The 20,382-nt window shown below is 42.7% G+C and overlaps 1 protein-coding gene across 1 annotated transcript in view; it reads left to right on the forward strand.

Moving 5' to 3' along the window:
• The window catches only part of SLC9A6 (solute carrier family 9 member A6), a 55,835-nt gene extending 48,580 nt beyond the window's left edge, over positions 1-7,255 (forward strand). Inside the window, exons 15-16 of the mRNA XM_057537968.1 lie at positions 1,108-1,213; positions 4,855-7,255. Coding sequence (XP_057393951.1) covers positions 1,108-1,213; positions 4,855-5,127 — 379 coding nt within the window. The 3' untranslated portion in view covers positions 5,128-7,255. The remainder of the gene's footprint in view (positions 1-1,107; positions 1,214-4,854) is intronic.
• Positions 7,256-20,382: the final 13,127 nt, after the last annotated feature.

The following is a 20,382-nucleotide window of genomic DNA, read 5'->3' on the forward strand; positions in this document are numbered from 1 at the left end:
TTAACCAGTGAAGCCTTCTGGGCCTGGAACTTTTTGTATGAAAAGGTTTTTAGTTTCTTTAATAAATACAGAACTATTCAGATTTTCTTTTGTCAATATTTGGTAAGTTTTAGTTTTTAGGGAATTTGTTCTTATAGAGTTAAATACCAAGACTTATTAGCCTCAGTACTAGCCTGTTAAGTACCGCTAAACTACGATCTGGTACTTTCTGTACTTAATGCACTAGTAGAATTCGTCATTCCAGATTTTCAGTGGTTTTGTGTGGCAAGATGTTTTGTGAACTATGTAAGTGTGTTTATATGAAGTACTTTAATCTTAGAGTTTATAAATATGTGAATTTATGTAAATTTCTTTGGCCTCCTCATTTTTAATTGAGAACAACCTTAAGTTGTAATTTTAGAAAGTTGCGAATATGTATGTGTCCTTCTCCCTTTTTCTGCTTTTTCTCATGATTCCCTCTTTTTTTCTTCTGAGTATCAAATATATTGTTGCATCTGTTTTTATTTTTATTTTTGGAGAATAGATGAATACTGAAATAAGAGTCTATGACAGAGGACCTCATGATGCATAATTTTTTAAATGTTTTTAGAATTGAGTTTCCTTTGATACTAAAGTTTCAACTCATTGAAGAGGCCAGCTGAATCTACAATAAATAATTAAAACCATTTTTATTACTATATTCTACTGCTGGAATATTTAATCTCTTTTTAGGCTCTTACCATTCTTTACTTTCTTCCGTGTCTCCTTCAGCACTAAATTGAGAGTGATTTTGTCTTCCTTTTGGCTTTAGTAAAATCAGAAAGGCAATATGGTGTAGTGGAAAGGGCATAGAATTTGGAATCAAACCAAGCTGGGTTCGAGTATTGGTCCTCCGTTTACTTAATTGTGTGACTTTAGGCAGATCATTGACCTCTATGAGCCTGAGTTTCCATATTTGTAAAACAGAGATAATAATAAAATCTCCCTCCCGTTGCATAATAGGGTCATGAAATGGGACAACATTTGCTATCTGAATTGGTAGGTACACTGTGACAGTGATTGTTATCAAACAGATTGTTCTTTTAAATTGGTAAAGAAAGGAATGAAGCTCTTCCTTAACTGGCACAGCTATCTGAAGCCTCTGCTGACGCACAGTGGGCCTCCTCTTACGACAACCCTCCCTGCCTGCTGTGGACCCATTGCGAGATGCCTAACCAGCCCCCAGGCTTATGAGGTAAGTTGGTTTTATCCAGAACCTAAGTTCTTCATTAAGTTAAATTTAAAATTATCTGCTCTATGGATGGGTTACTGGTTTTTTGTTTTGTTTTGCTTTGCTTGCGTGTAAGGTATAAAATCCACAAGCAGGAATATAAACATATTTTGCTCAGCCAGAAAATGCACTGAAATCTATAAATATAATTCACAGCCTTTGAGCCGTCATTTGAAAAAAGATATAGAATAGCATCTCATCTTACTGTCAGTGATTTTAGTAAATAAGTCTATTTCCATGCTGGTTTTCATTTATTTGCAGCATGTGGCCTGAGCTTAGTACTAACTGCGTATATTGTAATCTATAAATCAGGGTCGTCACGGTCATGTGGAGAGGATTACTAAAACATTTTTTGATGCCCCTAAAGTGCAACAGATGCTCTTTTATTTCGGGTATCAGGGAAAGTTTATCTACCTGTGTTCCGTATCGCTGGGAGGCATGGATATATCTAGATATAATCTAGATTCCATAGTTTTTCCTTAGCTGCCAACATAAGATTAGTGATTCAGCAGGTATTGCCACAAAGAAAGAAATGACAAATGCTAACCAGTTTTTATTTTAAAATATGAACATTTAAAAAAAAATATGAACATTTAATTTTTCAAGTTCTTTTTTAAAAGCCTTTGCTTCTAACCCAACCCTTCAAAAATAATCTGGTGCATCAAATAAAGTGCCCATGTTAACAAAACCCACCAATTTTGACTACTCTGATGCAACACCTTGAGTTGAGAGATGAGGCTGTGGTAAAGCAGTGTAGACGTGCACCCTCCAGTTCCCAATGACCGCCTCTGTGGTGTTTTAGAGCAGATCCCACAGAGAATGGATGGGGAAGAGGGGTCTTAGCAGGGGTGGCACCTGGGTCAGGGAGGAGTACCCTGCAGTGTTGTGTTACGTTGAGTCAGTGCACAGTTCCGACAGACTACTGGTGGGGTGGGGGGAACACCCCGTGTCTTGTCCCTCCCTCCCACTTCGCCCAGGCTCCCGTATCAAGCACAGCCCCCATTCCCTCTTTACCCTGTTAGCCCATGTGGCTCTGTGCTGAGGGGTCAGCCAGCTTTGTCAGTTAAGTCAGTGAGGTCTGGCTCTGGGATTCCAAAGACCCACTCGCCATCACCAAAAGCCAGAAGAGTTCCACAATGCCTGTGTGTCCTGTGGATAGCAAAATATGGCATTGTTCTGTTCGTTTCCTTGGGCTGCCATAACAGAGTACCCCGAACTGAATGGCTTAACAACAGAAATTTACTGTTTCAAGTTCTGGAGGCTAGAAGTCTGAGGTCAAGGTGCCAGTAGGGTAGGGTCCTTCCGAGGGCTCTCTCCAGCTTCTGGTGGTTTGCTGGCCATCTTTGGCATTCTTTGGCTTGAAGATGCATCACACAGATCTCTGTCTTCATCTGCACCTGGCATTCTCCCTGTGTGCGCGTGTGTGTGTGTGTCTCCAAATTTCCCCTTTTTATAAGGACACCCACCAGTCATACTTGATCAGGGCCCACACCAAGGACCTCATCTTAATGTGATCACCTGCAAAGACTCTATTTCCAGATAAGGTCACATTCACAGGTACTGGGAGTTAGGATTTCACATCTCTTGGGGGGGGTGTGCGGGGGGTGGTGGATACCATGTAACCCGTAACAACCATAAAACTTAATTTTTTAATTTTATTTTTTGCTATGTTAACTAATTAAATTATAAAAGTAGCATGCTTGCAGCCAGATAGTCAAACAGTATGGAATGTACAAAGTGAAAAATAAAAGTCGCTCTCTTTCTCCCACCTCCATCCCCCAGAGGCAGTCTTTATTAAGGGTTTTGGATACTCCCTGATATAGTTTATCTACACAAACTTATATGTGCATATATATATGTGTATATATAGCTTTCTTTGTTATTGTTTTACACAAATGGGATCATAATAAGAGTGTTGTCCTGCTACTTGCTTTTTTCACTTAATGATACAGCATGGATACGTTTCTAAGAGTCCATTTTTGCCAAGATTGATTTAATTAGTCTCCTATGGCTAGACCTTTACATTGTTCCTCCTTTTGTGTTTTTGTTATTACAAACAGTGTTTACAGTGAATATCCTTGTGTATATAAATTTACCCAAGAATATAAAGTTTTAAAGAATAGATTTTAAAGGTTAAGTTGCTGGGTCAAAAGGCATATGCATTTTAAAATTTGGTAGATATTGCCCCAAACCTGAAACTTAATAAAGGCATTAGAAGGTGCTGAAGAGCCCCTGCTGACGAGTGAAGGTGCCACAGAGCTTTGAGTATTTGCTGAATTAAGCGATAGAGACGCTTGTTAGACTTAACTGTTATAACTGGATTGGGCAGGAAGGGATTATGGCTGGTTGGTGGAATGGGTTTGTTTGGTTTTTAATTCACATGTCTTTGTCTTTGAGTATTTAGGCAAATTTCTAGCAACAGCAAATTTTTTTAAAGTTTAAAAATTTTTGTCCAATCGTGCCCTCAGTCTATTTGACCATCTTAGACAAATTTAAAGATTTTAAACACGCACAGGATAGGAGAGCTGAGTGTAGGATGTTTCTGTCAGCTCTACTTCCCTCAAGGAGTATTAGTCACAGACTTTTTTTTGCTAGATCAATATGAGTATTTAGAATGATTCTTACTCTACATTTTAAAAAATGACTTTCTGATTTTTAAAAGTAATATGTACTCATTATAATAAAATTTCAGATAGTACAAAAACATAAGAAAATAAAAACCACTAGCAATTCTGTCATGCAGAGCTAACTATCATCATTTTGTTGAATACCTTCTAGACTTTCCTGTGCACATGTACACTTTTTAATTTGCCACAATGGCACTATATATGCTAGACATTTTTTCCCTTTTCTGGAACTTTATTTATTTATATTCTTTTTGGCCCCAAAGTTTCCATTAGAACCAAAGCCCATTGAGCTGGGTGACAAGTGTGTAGTGAGGGTTCAATATTTCTAGGTATTGTTGATACGGCAGTAAAAGCTTCATTTATATAAATCTGTTCAACAATCAATTGAACTTACATTTAGCGAATACTTTCTCTGTGCCCCCAAACTGTTAGGTGATTGAAGTACAGCGTACCAGGGACTTAGGGTCTAGTGCGGGGGGTGTGTGTGGCACAGACCACCACCTGAGCAGTTACGCAAAGGGGTAAGTGCCACTCTAGGGAGAAGACTAAGTACAGGACGCTAGGGGAGAACACAGGAGGACACCTAAGCTAGCCTTGGATGATCAAGGAAGACTTCTGGGAGAAAGTGACTTTTCAGCCAAGACCTCAGTGATAAGTAGGCGCTAGTTACATGAAGGAGGGGAGAGGGGACAGGACATAAGAGAAAGCATGAGAAATTTGGGGCAGCTGTCAGCACTTCAGTCTTCGGGCACGCAGTGGGGCGAGTGGGGTCAGAGAAACAGATGGTGGTGGGAGATGAAGCTGAGGGGCCCAAGTCGCACAGTGTCTTTTAAGCCGAGGTGAGGACTTTCGACTTTATCCTGAGGGCAGGGAGCGGCCCCTAAAGCGTTTTAAATAGGGCATCCTTGAAAATTCTGCTATTGGAAATGTTTCTTGAATTTCATAACAATTCGCAAAACTTATTTTATTTGAATTTAGAACCAGGAACAGTTGAAAGATGATGACTCCGATCTTATTCTCAATGATGGTGATATTAGTTTGACGTATGGAGATTCTACTGTGAACACTGAATCAGCCTCGTCCGGTGCCCCTAGGAGATTTATGGGGAACAGTTCTGAAGATGCCCTGGATCGAGAACTTGCATTCGGGGACCACGAACTGGTCATTCGGGGAACACGCCTGGTTCTTCCTATGGATGACTCTGAACCCCCGTTAAATTTGTTAGATAATACAAGACACGGTCCAGCCTAAGCTTACTAATTACTCACTTAGTGATCTGTAAAATTTGCACATGTGATTGTGAAGAAATTCGTACTACCTAAAAAGTCCCAGTGCATGTCTCTGAATGTTTAAGCTGTATAAATGCTATTTATATGGCATCGAAAGACTATAAATACCCTGTACAAGGCAGATTGTGAACAAACTCTTATGTTTTATTGGCTGCACTATGTAGACCGGATCTGTTTTAGAAAGTTAATTTCAGTGATGTCGTGTGTCCAAGCTTTATGTCCCAGTTCAAGTATACAAGGTGACAGATTTACTCTTTCTTATATTTACCTGACACTTAACCGGAGTACCGAGTTCTCGTGATATGAATTAATTTTAAGGCAATGAATTTGTGGGAGGGGAGGGAGAGGAAGGAGGGAGTGCTAGCAGGAGAAGTTCCTTTGTCAGGAAACTTGTGTTGATTGCTGCTGCCTCTGTCGTGACCTTTTCCTTTCCTTTTTGTCCGGTGGCCTGTTTTGCGAGAGGCCAGTGGCTTTGGATCTTGCCCCATTCAGATTGGGGAGTGAAGTGCGGGGGCCTTTTGCCCCCCTTGCCGTGAAAAGAACAGATTTGTTGGCTACAGTACACTGCTACTCTGAAAAGAAGGCTGCACATGACTTCCAAGACTTTGTTTCTTTTCTTCCACTCCAAGACCTGGGAAGGAGTCGCGCCATCCAGCCCACTTAGCCAAAGTACAGTTGTATATAGTTCAGAGCACTTGATTTCGATTTGGAGGGGCTGGGGCAGGCGGAGAGGGGGCAGAGGCCAGGAAGGAGAGTAAGGAGCATGGTGGTTTTGGAGAGCTCTCCCCCCAAATATGTAAATACTATATACCAGATAAGTTTAAATAAGAAATTCAATTGCTGCTTACTTTTTGAGTATGTACTTTATCTGTATAGCAAGCTTTGTGGTCAGAAGTTTTTATATCGATTTAAATCGCTGCTCATTAGCAGCCAAACAGGAGCAAAATGTAAAATTTTTGAACTTACTTGTGTTTAATTGTCATTCATTAGTCTGTAGTTGATATTAAAAGTTAATTTATGAATCCATGACCGTTCCACACTACACCACAGCCAGTCATGAGAGAAATACAGCGCTGCGGAGAGCTTGCTGTGAGGGCGGTTGCTCCTTTGTGTGCACCAGGTGTAGTTGTCTTCATGCTCATGTGACTTTTTAATATGAAATACCTAAGCTGCCATGTTTGTTTTGTTTTTTTACAGTTTTCAAGGAAGAGTACATAACATTGCCCGTTTCATATTCAGAGTATGAAAGTGGATTCTATTTTGTAAGCTGCAGATACCTAATGGTGCATTGAATGCTTAGCAGGGGGATCCTTTCCGACATTGATTCTGACCCGTCAAAGTTTCAGAAGAAAACTAGAAACTTCTGTGGGCTTTTTCCCCCTCAGGTCTGAGTAGCATTGCCTTAAATTGTACCCAATTCAAAAACGGATTTGTTTATGTGATGTTCAAATTGTCCAACACAAAATATCTTTGCAAACAAAATATGTACTTGTCTTCCCAAAGGTTTCCTTGCTGTGATGCAAACACTCCTTGCGATTTTGAGGGAATTCTACCGTTGGACCCTTGAGTGGCAGCTCTAACTGTTGGCATAGCCATTTGTTATGTAGTGGTAGCGACTTTCCTGCTATGCAGGAACCCCGTGAAGTGTGCATTTTCTACGATGTGTGCCTCTTCATGCAGTCAGTAATTTCTTGTTAATGTGTGTTTGAGGGGCTTTGAACTTCAGCGTCATTTACCCACAAAGTCATTCACGTTGTAAAAGGTTATATAAGAAATTCACAACTACCTTTTTTATCCTGTCAAGTTACTGAGCTCACTTTATGAAAATGGCTGTAAATACTTAGCATGACAAATTCAGTCAGTAACTCGTCTGTTTCAGCATGCATAAGACTTTTTCTTAGGGAAACTGATAAAGCTTGAGTCAACTAAATCTGCCTTCATACTTTATCAGAGGGGAACCAAGCCTGCTGCGCTTACATCAGCATCTGGAAGATTCTCCTCTCCTCTAATCTGCGTGCGCATCTCCAAGCAAAGAAGAAAAAAACAAACTCTGCTCATACATCTATTGGTTTGAGACACCTGAATGAACTTGGATGAGGTACAGTCTGAGTTCCCATCATGCACAAGTAGAACTGTTCTCGGACTTGTTTTTCTGTTCTTTGTGGACCCTACACGTTTGAATGACTTGAACGTTGCATCTTTTCAAGTTATTTTTTAAGGTTCCTTGGCATTTTATCCTAGTTGTCCGTGTTTGGCAATGTGCTGTTAAAGTAATAGACTTTTAATCTTTTATGTATTTTTTGTTTTCCCTTGGAGTTCTTGGACAGATGTTATAGTGGTTTCTTTTAGGAAAATCTGTCATTAAAAAAATTATAGCCTTGCAAATAACCACTCACAGTGTTTGAGTCACAGTTTATTCTAGTGAGAAGTAAAGAGTGCTGACTTCATTTATTTTTCTACCTATATACCTACCGGGAAAGGGGGAAGACTGATGTTTTAAAAAGCAACAAACAGAAACCTAATGGAACGTAACTTACGGGGTGGCAAATTTTTGGTGCTTATGTGTGAGGCTGGATGTATTTGCTTATGGGACCATTTAAGAAATACGACTCAAAGCAGTCGAATTCTGTTATATTGATTTGTAGCCTGTTAGCTCAGTGGTGGATAATGTCATGAAAATGTTAGTTCCATTATATGGGGGGAGTAAATTCTCTATCCAGTTAGGTAGAAAGGCAGTTGCAAGTTGGGTTGAGAGCACAATCACACAAATAGTCCTTTTTCCAAGTTAAAGACAGGTCTTTCTCTTTGTACGTAAGAAGTTTTGTAGGTTGGGGTTTGCTGACAGCAACTTCGCCTAGTCCAGGATTGGCGCCAAGCACGCCATGAATGTCTTTGGGTGCCCCCCACCCCAGCTTCCTTGCTCACTGTCCAGTGAGAGACCCGGCTGGTGGCCTCCACACCACAGGCTCGTTTCTTGAACAAACTCACGTTTTCTAATTCACAAATAAAACCCTGCGTTAGATTGGAGCAAGTCTATTGGTTTACCTGACTCAGTGCACAGGTGTAAGGAGATGAAAATGTAGATGTCTTGACTTAATCAGAAAGTCCTTGCTAGGAAGTACTGCACACAGATGATGCAGCATTGAGGTATGAGACTTGAAATAAACTGGGAATGATAAAAATAGTAGTTCTCATCTTTTTGAGCCCCCTTAGATCCAGGCAGTGTATATAGGAGGTGTTCTTTTCATCCACATTTTAATCTAATCTTAATCATGCTTTGTGTTATTCTCCTTTCACAGATGAGGGAACTCAGGTGGAGGGAAGTTGGCACACTGCTAGTAAGTGACAGATCCAGGATTCAAATCCAAAGTCTAGATTTGTTACCTGCTACTCTTCCAGCTCCAGTAGCACGCGATGGGCTAGTCCATCTTGAGTATAACTAGAAGGGTGATGAAAGGAGTTGCAGATGTCCATCCTGCTGCCCATCCACCACCTGCTTGTCATCAGGCCGGGGTAGGGCATGAAGTCTCAGCTCTGTCCTTCTGTTTGCTGCACTGTTGGCTGCCAGACACAAGTTCCCCTGGTTGGGAAGTTTCTCGAATTCTTAGTGAAGTGCCCTCCTGTATCTCTTTGAGCCCATGGGTGAGACAACCTGGCTAGTGCCATGCTTTCACACTCTGCCTTCCAACATTTTCACCAAGGGGCCCACCTTTTATGGCAGACCGTGAGGCCCTGAACAATGGCTCTGCACCCGCAGAGTTTGGAGTAGTAGAAAAAACCCAGGGTTTGGAGTTACACAGACCTGGGTTCAAATCTAGACTCTACTGCTGGCTTATTGTGTAACGTCGACCACTTACATGTTGCTGAGCCTTCAGCAATTTCTTAGTTGTAAAGTTAATTCATTCAAGAAATATTTGCATACTTGCTTTGTGCCCCACGCGATGGCTATAGCAGCAAATAACAGCAGTTCCTGCTCTCACAGAGCATATTCTACAGGGGATGCCAACAGCCATCTCATGGCATTGTTGGGGATCATTCAGGCAAGAAAGACTGAGTGCCTTCGGGTAGGGGAATATCTACCTCAAATAACCAGCAAATAACATCAAATACAATCATCACATGATGGAAAAATACGGGAGGCTCTGAGAGGGGACTGTAATTTGGTGATAGGGGGATAGGGAAGCTTTTCCTGATGACAGGATATTTAAGGTTAGACCACAGAGTAACTGGAGGGTCAAGCAGATGACAGGCGGCGGTGGGGGGGGGAGGACGAGGAACATTCCAGGCAGAGGGAACAGTGACAGCCTCCACCTGTAACTGATCTTCGACACAACATTCACTCAATCAAATAGTCATGGAGTGACAAACGTACCAGGTACTGTGCTATTTACATATAGAGAGGAATAAAATGGATGCTGGCCACCCTCTTAGTACTCACACATTAGTGTGCAAGGCAGGAAGTACCCAACAGTCCTAACGAGGAGCACCTTGAACCCAAGCCTGCCCCTGCAACTTCGTCCCTCCAGCCCTCTCCCACCGCCCCTCTGGGGCAAGTCCACGGCCCTCTTCTGGGTCACAGCCTTCAGACATTGGAGAAGAAGAGCTGGTGTGTCTTCCTTGAGTCTTTCCGCCCCCATGCTGACAACCCCATCGCCTCCCTGTCTTTCAGACACGTGCCGGAAGTCCACTGTTCTGGACATCTTTATGAATGCACCTGAGAGCACATTGGCTGTTTGTTTCAGTGGCCTCGTCTCCCTCATCTTACGGCGTCACCAGAAAGCCTGAGCCGGCACCCTGCCATCACAGAGCTTCCAGTTGGGGAAGGCCAACCATAAATAGACAAATACGCACATCAAGTAATTAGAGACAGGGATAACTACCAAACAGGAAACGGCATAGAGGGTACTGGGTGTGAGGCGGTGGCAGCCCGGTGGCTGTGGAAGGGCTCATCGAGGAGGCCTTGCTCAGGAGGTGACACTAAAACCAAGGCTTGAAGGAACTGCCCAGGCAGAGGACAGTGAGGAGTGGTGGGAAGGTCTGCTTTAGGGTAGACGTTCAATGAATGTTTGTCGAAAAGGAGCGAAACGTCCTCCTGCCCTTTACTGAGTTGGATTTGGAAGGCCAGCATGGTGGAGTGGGAAGACAGAGAGGCCGGAGGCCAGCCCTGCCTGCCGCTGGGCATGCTGAGGAAGCTGCTTAAGCCTCTCTGAGGCTGTTTCTTCCTTTATAAGATGATGACAGGTGACGGATCCCGCAAACCTTTATTGAGCTACTGTCATGTGCCAGCCCTGTGGTAGGTACTGGAGTATGGTTCCAGCCCCAAGTAGCTGCCAGGCCTATTTGAGGGATCAGATGAAGTGATGTACCTTGAAACTTTTTGACCGGGATTCAGAAGGCTCTTGACATTGAGCTTGAGTATTCTGTCAGGTTTTGCTGATGAGGTGCTATATGAATAAATTATGGAAAACTCTCTGCAGACCATGCTTCTACTGTGGGTGACTTTCCTTCAGAATCTCCAGTTCAGCAAGTTGGAGGTTTCCCAAGCCGTTGCCATGGTGAAGGCTGAACTCTGAGAACCGGCTTAGCCGGGGCTGTCATTGCTGGAGCCTGAACTCCATGAGACCTGATAGTTTCTGGACAATTCTGTCTGCTGAGTGAAAGAGCCCCTCTCCTTTACCAGGCACCCGTACTGCCAGTGCAGCCTGGGAGCCCTGCCCCCTGGTGTCCTGCTCGTTTTAAACTTGCTGCTGTCCAATGGGCGTGGGATCCCACTCGAGAGATGCAGCTTAGCTGTGCAAGTTCTTTCTTTCGCCGTGATGGAAAAACGCATTGAAAGCTCTGTGAGCGCTTCTTGGAAACAAGGTTTAATTTCTCCAGATTTGTTGGAACTGAGGTTTTTCACTGTGTGTTTAAATACTAATCCTACCAAAATGGCTTGAGAAGTATTCAGTTCTTGGTTGCTTGGGGAGTCACAAGGCTTTATTGCATGATTTTTTTCTTTTGTTCGCTTGAATTTCCTATACAGCTGTGTTCCCATGTGGACTAGGCAGAAAGCATGTGAGCTGTTTTTTCATCTGAAAAATCTGGAAGACTTCTGTCAGATCATGGAAGCTGACTGTTTTTCCAATCTGAGAGCCGGTTTAGTGTGAGAAAGCAAGATAATGGCGATAGGACCCCCTGATTGTGCTACAAAATTGGTTTTTTAACACTTTCTTGAGACCAACAATCAAAGCTCCCTTTTCTAAGGGGAACCAAGAAGTTGCTATTTAAACATTCCAGCCAACCAATATTTTACTTCCTAACTTCCAGGCAGCAAACACTGAGCACCTCACAGGGTCTGAGCCCTGGACCAGGCACGAGGAACACAGAGGTGACTTAAATCATGGTTTTGATCTAAAGGCAGCTGCAGCCAATTAGGTAAAAGCATTGCAATCATGTGAAAAGCATTAGAAAGGGACTGCTATATGGGATTCAGGGCCCTTACCCATTACTGCTTATGGTGGGCAGAATAATGAACCCTAAAGATGTCCACACCCTAATGCCTGGAACCTGTGAATAGTGACATGGCAAAGAGAATTACAGTTGTAGATGGAATTACGGTTGCTAGTCAGCTGACCTGGAGATGGGAAGATTATCCTGGATTATCCAGGTGGGCCCAGTCCAATCACACGGGCCCACAACATTGGAGAACATTTCCTGGCTGTGTTCAGAAAAAGAGACGGCCAACAGAAGCAGGGGCAGACAGATGCTACATTCCTGGCTTTGAAGAGAGAGGAAGGCGGTCTCTAGAAGCTGGAAAAGGCAAGGAAGCAGAGTCTTCCCCCAGAGCCCCTGGAAAGAAGGCAGCCCTGCCAACACCTTGATTTTAGCCCAGTGAAGTTGTGTCAGACTTCTGACCTACAGAACCGTAAGATGACAAGTGCAGGTTGTTTCAAGGCACTATGTTTGTGGTAATTTGCTATAGCAGCAGTAGGTAACTAACACATTGCCTTGGAGGGAGAGGGTATTTTGTCTCTTATTATTTAGTTTTGAATGTCTGCTCTGTGTCAGGCACTGTGCATGGTGCTGCGGGTACAGAACTGAACAAGATCCAGAGTCCACCGTCCAGTGAGGGAGACTAGCAAGTACACAGACAACATGGCACCGGGATGGAGGAAAGTCCAGATGATAAATGCCCAGCTGGGAGAGGGGTCAGGAGGCTGGGGAATGCCCTGCCATTTCTGTGACTTTAGCCTAGCTTTCACGGACACTTCCACGTTACTCACTGGTGTAAGGGATTTTCCCAGGCCTCCACGCCCACTATCTGACCAGGGAGTGGCAGTGTGTGGAAGACATGACCATATTTGGGTTCTAGAAGGATCACTCTCATTGTGGCTGCAGTGGGAAGGATGGCTTTTCCGGACAGAGGAGGAGCAAACACAGGGATGATGGTTCAGGTGAAAGAGGGCGTGGCCTGGACTATAGAAACGTCAGGGGGAATGGAGTGGAGGGAACAAACGCAGGAGACGTGTCGTCAATAGACTCAACAGGACTGGGAGACTAAATGCGGTGAATGAGTGAGGGGGTGAGGTGGGTTATGATGATTCCCAGCGATCTGGGTTGGGCAAATGGGTGTGTGGAATGGTAGTACTGAAATTTTAGAGAATACCTTTTATGACAAAGACGTTCAGAGATGTAGGCAGGAAAGGTGCAAATCTAAATTTGCCTCTGGAAGGTGAGGGGAGATGGAACCCAAGCAGGAAAAGAGGGGTGAGAGAAAGGAACTCAGGGCTCCAAATGAGAAAGTTGGGAGAGGATGAGAGGATGCAAGCTTGGAAAACACCAGAACCTGCAATCCATTCTCCCATTATGACCAAAGAACATCTGGAGCTTTCTGCTTGGGGTGGTGTCTGGGGAAAATAATTGCCTTAACCAAAGTACAATAGATGGAGGAAAAAGTAAATGATTTTCCCTCACAAAAAACAGAATGCTTCCGAAGTTCTCAGGGAATGATGGGTGGTATTACTAGGAAACTTTAAAAAGTGCATCACTCTGGATTTCGGTGTATCCTCCACTGGTCTGGCCAGGAGAATGAAAATATATGTTGTGGGCACTCTAAAAGGCAGTTCTTAGCATTTTCTGGGAGGGTCAAGGGCCAAAGAATGAATCCTGGATCTCGAAAGGAAGCCTCGGCTAGTTGGCCAGACCATTTCTGGTTCTGGGGAGGTTTACGTGCGAGCAAGGAGACTGCTTCACTTTGTGCTTGTCCCCAAAGGCTGTTGCAGGAGTTCTCTAGCAAATCCAGTGTAGCGTCCAAAGCCCTCTGGTATGCTGTCCTCAAGCACTGTGTGCCATTCGCCTGCTGAAACCGTCGGTGCCGGAGCTGCAGTCTTTGTGGACATTTGAGCCAAATAGCAACTGTGGGGACAGAGTTCATCAAAAAATGCAGAGAGATTCAAACTTTTTAAAAATTGATTTTTGCCCCAAGAGAAGGACACCAGCAATTGACAGTATAACTGACAAAAGAAAGCATAGAGGCCTATATTAAGATGAAGGAAACATCTGGTTTTTGTTTTCTTAACTTTTATTAATTCATCTGAGGTGTGAGTCATCAGCTCACCCAGCCAATGTTTCCAAAATGAAGTCTTCGTTGCCTCCGGAGTTGTTGGGAAAAGTCAGTTCAGAACTACCTTGAGAAAAAGATGATCCACAGAGAGCTGTTATTTAAAAGAAAAAAGTAACGTTGATCCCGATACGTAGTTCCTAAAATTGCTTTTATGTTAACTTATGATTACATTCCTTCCTCAGCAGGATTTTATTCCCCCCATCCAGAGATTGTAGGACTGATGTGCTGATCTAAAAATGTATATTAAACTCAGAAGCTCACAAAGTACGCCCTTAACCTATACAGAAAACTTCATTGGCTTACCTTAGTCCTTCCCTGTAGATGGCGGGGTTAGATGTATAGCCCCTGGGGACACTAGGAAGGAAAAAAGTCTCCTCTCCCTCTCCCCAAGGTTTTCTTCAGCCGACACCAATCCCACCCCAAAAGGGGGCTCAGATGGAGACACCAATGAGAGAAGAAGATTACTTACTGGGGTGAGACCCTACCACCATCTGGGTTAGTGATGCTGCATTCTCACCCACTCCTCTTGATGACTAACATTACGTTTTCAAGACAGCTGGTCAGAGTTCACAGTTGGCCTAGAGTTACCGTCCAGGACAAATTTGGCTGGTCTGGGTAATAATGTAGCCAGCAACTTTGCTCTCATTACAGTATACTCTATCCAGCTGAACTCTACTCTTTTTTGACCCAATGGTAGGGATGTCAGTAGGGGGATTCAAACCTCTACCTTTCATAGGAGACCAATTACTTGATTCTACTAATCATTCATTCATTCAACAAACTTTATCTGAGCACCTACGCAAGGTATTGGGAATTCAGAGGTGAATAAGGCATGGTTCCTGCCCTCAGGGAGCTCACAGTCTAGTAGTAGAGGCAGACTTGTAATTAGATGAATTACTATTCTATGATTCCTGAGGAAGGTCATGTTGAATTGAGCCTTAAAGGATAAGTTAGATATATAAGCCTGGAGCACAGGAGAAAAATCTGGACTTTGGGAGCAGATGAGATCCCCAAGAGAAAGTATATAATAGAAAGAGTCCTAGAAAAAGATACAAAACAACAACAAACAAACAAGCAAAACCAGTGATGTTTAAAGGGACTAGAGAGGTTGGTAGAAAATGAGAGCAGTGTTACAGATATTAAAGGAGAAAGAGTTTTCATTAGGAAAGGACGGCCAGTAATGTCAAATTCTGTAAAGAGATCAAGTCATACAAAGACAGGAGAGCATCCATTGGATCCAGGAATATGGAGACCAGTGGTAACAGTAAGGGAATGGCAAAGCAGGTTTAGGGGAGACCTTTTGACTGCTTGCATATGGGAGGTGAGGAAGAGTGGGATGTTAGGGGTGACTGTCAGGTTTCTGGACTGAGTGACTGGTGAGTGGTGGTTCCTTTCACCAAGATGTGGAACCCAGGAGGAGCAGAGCAGGGAGAGAGGGAAAGGGAAGGAATTCAGGTTTGGACACACCGAGCATGATGTACCTATGGGATACCCAAGTGGAGATGTCCAGTGGGCCGTTGGCTTTATGGGTCTAGAGCTCGAATTTCCTAGTTTGTAAATAAAATAGACTAACATGGCCAATTTTTTTTTCTGTAGAAAACTCCATGCCATCTTTTCATTTTGCCCCTAACCAGGACCCATCACTTAGATATTTTCTAATTTTCGGTATTTCTCTGTGATTTCTCAACTGATATTATCTGAACCAGGAGCATCTGTACATGCGGTTTCTGTACCACGCATTTGAAGCCACTTCTGAGGAGAAACAGAAGAATTTACAGGTTAATAAAAAGTAACTGGAACAGCCCTTCTGTCTGTATTGAGCCTGTTGCCCATCTCCTTTCCATAACACTGATTTATTCTAGAATCTCCTCTTGTTATCGTTTACCTAAGGAAGAAATGAAAGTAGCTTCGATGCTACCTCAATTATAACAGCATCTAATGTCAGTATTTATGGACGATGATCTGATTCGATATTAAATAAAGGGCAAAGCAGTCTCAAATATTTAAATGATATGACTGAATTTGAACAGCAGTGTCTACCCTGGTCACTCAGGACAGGAATTGTAGCACCCATCCCTATGCCATAGACACAGGGGGTCCTCAAGTCCTTTTATGTGAAGGAGGGTCTGTGCCTAGGCATCTCTCTCTCCTTCTACAGATAATCTTAAGTTCTTGCCAGTTTCTGGTCATGTAGTTTCCTACTCAAAGATAGTCTTTATGTTGTGTCCCTTGCAGTAAATGAAAACCCCAATCTTCGTAAAGAAAATTGTGTCAGTGGCTTGCCCTTTTCTCGATTCTCCATCAGACTGAATTTACTTATTTATTTATTTGTTTATTTATTTTTAAGATTTTTTTTTGATGTGGACCATTTTTAAAGTCTTTATTGAATTTGTTACAATACTGCTTCTGTTTTATGTTTTTGGTTTTTTGGCCACGAGGTATGTGGGGTCTTAGCTCCCCGACCAGGGATCGAACCAGCACCCCCTGCGTTGGAAGGCGAAGTCTTAACCACTGGACTGCCAGGGAAGTCCCCTGAATTTAGATATGATACTGGCAAGAGCAACAAGGTAAATGATCAATTTGTGATGTGTCTGGTCCAAGGGGGATTATTTTGACAGTCTGTTCTAACCATGCAAGCAATGTTTCTAATAATAATAAAAAGTTTTATTAGATGTTGTCACAGATGTAAATGTTTCATAAAGTTATCACTCCAGTTATAAATCATATACTTGAATTCATACTCAAGTCACCTCATTAAATACCAAGGAAAACTATGTCTTTCATATATCCTGGTCTCAGGTCACTTTAAAAAAGGAGTAAAACCAAAACACCAAACTCAAGCCCCAGCCATTTATGGCTGAACCTGAAGAGACTGAGAGGAATATGAAAATTTTTTTTATCTCTTTCTTTAATCTTCCTTTTGAGATCATATCCTCCAAATTTGTCATTATCTTCCTAGGTCCATTAGATTCTTCAAAAAATAATAGAACCGGAGAAATGATCCAGACTCTAACAAAAACAAAATCTGATTTATTAAGGAACAATTTATATACGATAAAATTTATCCTTTTAAGTGTGCAGTTCTGTGAGTTTTGAAAAACACATACGATCATGTAACTATCACCACAATCAAGATACAGAACATTTAAATCACTCCAAAAAATCCTCCTGGGTCCCTTTGTAGGTAGTCCCTTCCCCACCTCAGGCTCCCGGCAACCACAAACCTGTTTTCTGTTTATATAGTTTTGCCTTTTCCAGAATGTCATATAAACAGAATCACATAGCAATGCAGCCTTTTGCAGACTGACTCTTCGCTTTTAAAATTAACATTGTTTTTCAGATAACAAAGATTAATACATGTTCATTGTAGAAAAATGAAAATATTTAACTAAGACACAAGAAGATATAAAAATGCTTCCCAAAGAGAACCATTGTTAATGTTTGTATGTGTTTCCTTCCAGTCTTTATTCTGTATGTGCATTATGAACTCCCACGTACAGAAACAAACAAGTACAAGATTGGAATTCTATTGTATACAGGATTTGGGATTTTTATTTTGGATTTTGTAACTTAATATTGTGAGCTGATCCAGCAATCCTACTCCTGGGCGTATATCCAGAAAAAATGAAAACCGTAATTCGAAAAAGTATACACATCCCAGTGTTCATAGCAGCACTATTCACAATAGCCAAGACATGGAAGCAACCTAAATGTCCATCAACAGATAAATGGATAAAGAAGATGTGGTATACAATGTTCATTGCAGCTCTATTTACAATAGCCAGGACATGGAAGCAACCTAAGTGTCCATCAACAGATGAATGGATAAAGAAGATGTGGCACATATATACAATGGAATGTCACTCAGCCATAAAAAGAAACGAAATTGAGTTATTGGTAGTGAGGTGGATGGACCTAGAGTCTGTCATACAGAGTGAAGTAAGTCAGAAAGAGAAAAACAAATACCATATGCTAACACATATATATGGAATCTAAAAAAAAAAAAAGGTGCTGAAGAACCTAGGGGCAGGACAGGAATAAAGACGCAGACGTAGAGAATAGACTTCAGGACATGGGGAGGGGGAAGGGTAAGCTGGGACGAAGTGAGAGAGTGGCATGGACTTATATATACTACCAAATGTAGAATAGATAGCTAGTGGGAAGCAGTCGCATAGCACAGGGAGATGAACTCGGTGCTTTGTGACCAGCTAGAAGGGTGGGATAGGGAAGGTGGGAGGGAGATGCAAGAGGGAGGAGATATGGGGATATATGTATATGTATAGCTCATTCACTTTGTTATAAAGCAGAAACTAACATACCATTGTAAAACAATTATACTCCAATAAAGATGTTAAGAAAAAAGATGTGGTATGTATGTATGTATGTATGTGTATACACACACACACACACACACACACACACACACACACACACAGTGGAATACTACTCAGCCATAAAAAAGAATTAAATAATGCCATTTGCAGCAACATGGATGGACCTAGAGATTATCATCCTAAGTGAAGTAAATCAGAGAAGGACAAATATCATATGATATCACTTATATGTAGAATTTTTAAAAGTGGTACAAATAAACTTATTTACAAAACAGAAATAGACTCACAGACATAGAAAACAAAGTTATGGTTACCAAAGGGGAAAGGGGGTGGGGGAGGGATAAACTAAGAAATGGGGATTAACAGATACACACTACTATATATGAAATAGATAAACAGGGTCCTACTGTATAGCACAGGGAACTGTATTCAATATCCTGTAATAACCTATAATGGAAAGGAATCCGAAAAAGAATATATATATATATGTATAACTGAATCACTTTACTGTATACCTAAAACATCGTACATCAACTATACTTCAGGGCTTCCCTGGTGGTGCAGTGGCTAAGAATCCGCCTGCCAATGCAGGGGACATGGGTTCGAGCCCTGATCCGGGAAGATCCCACATGCCGCAGAGTAACTAAGCCCGTGCGCCACAACTACTGAGCCTGCGCTCTAGGGCCCGTGAGCCACAACTACTGAACCTGCGTGCCACAACTACTGAAGCCTGCGTGCCTAGAGCCCGTGCTCCACAACAAGAGAAGCCACCGCAATGAGAAGCCTGCGCACCGCAACGAAGAGTAGCCCCAGCTCGCCACAACTAAAGAAAAGCCTACGCACAGCAACGAAGACCCAATGCAGCTAAAAATAAATAAATAAAGTAAATAAAGTAAAAAAAAACTATACTTCAATTAAAACAATATTGTGAGCATTTTCTTAAGGATTAAGTCTTTCTTGAGGGTTGGAGGCAAAAGCCCAATCAGCAGGCTCAGGAATGGACAAGAAATAGCAGCAGAATCACCATGACCCAGAGGAACAAGATCCAGAGCTGCCTTTGCAGGCCCTGTGCCCTCTGTATTTGGTTTCCTGGGCTGCTGAATTCCATTTGTTTTCATCAAAGCCTATTTTTTGTTGTCGTCGCTGGCTTGTTCTCAGACTAAAACAAACATACTCTCAGGATGAGTTCAGTGCCCGTTCCTCTGGGGCCCAACAGCAGAGAACTTTCCACACCATGTGACAATTGCTCATTTATTTTGTCCATCTCCCCCAGTAGATGGTGCACCCCTCGGGCCCAGGCACCGTTGTCTTATTCGTCTCATTTCCCCCATACCTGTAGCATATTACTCAGCCAAGAGGAGATAACTAAGAATGCCGTGAATGAACAAATGCACGAACCAAGATGAAACATTCCCTTCCCAGGACTGGTGGCTGCTTTACACTCAGAAGAAGAAGGGAAAAAATACCTTTGGGGGCATTATTTTTGGTGGCCATCACAGAAGGTGTGGCTTTTGCTTTCAAATGCCTTGGTATTTCTGATTCACAGCTACACAGTCTGGCAAGATAGCCAACTGACGCCTTTTCACATTGCCAGGGTGTGCCTCGTGCATTGCCCTGTGGAACCAGGCCGAAGTGGCATTGTCAAGGAGATGTAAACTGCAGAAAATGGACCTGGCCGGGAGGAAGAAAGAGGCAGTCTGCTCAGAGTGGCGGTTGATGGGCACCCAGATCTGTGAGTGATTAGCTCATGCTTTTCGACGGTCAGGTCAGTTCTCGTCCAGGCTGCCCTTCTGGGGATTGGGAGAAAATGGATAGGGTCTGTGTTAAAGAGCCGGGGTAAGGTGAGAAGAGTGAGGGTGAGGGGAGACAGAAGGCAGAGTTAAGACCGTTCTCGTTTCCCTCTTTGATCCTAATCATTTGATACTTTTCACATGGAATAGTAATAATAACAGTTGCCGCTTATTGAGTACCTCGTATGGGCCAGAGGCAGGGTTAAGCCCTTCCCACGCATTGCTTTGCTGAATCTTCACAAGCATCCTCTGGTGTAAGCGCCATCATTGCGTCTGTTTTACAGGTAAGCAAGAAATTGAGGCTAGGAGAGGTTCAGTGAATGTCCAAGGTCACAGGGCTGCTTAGTGGCAGTGCCTGGGTGACAGTGACCACTCTATCCGTGGTGGCTCTTACAGATATTATCCCTATTCTTAATCGGAAGAGATGGCTGGTGTCATGGGCTGAGAGGCCCAAAGGAGGCTCTGAGATGCCGACTCTCGTGGGCCTT

This window comes from Balaenoptera acutorostrata, chromosome X, assembly GCF_949987535.1.
Source record: "Balaenoptera acutorostrata chromosome X, mBalAcu1.1, whole genome shotgun sequence".
In the NCBI taxonomy this organism is placed as follows: Eukaryota; Metazoa; Chordata; class Mammalia; order Artiodactyla; family Balaenopteridae; genus Balaenoptera; species Balaenoptera acutorostrata.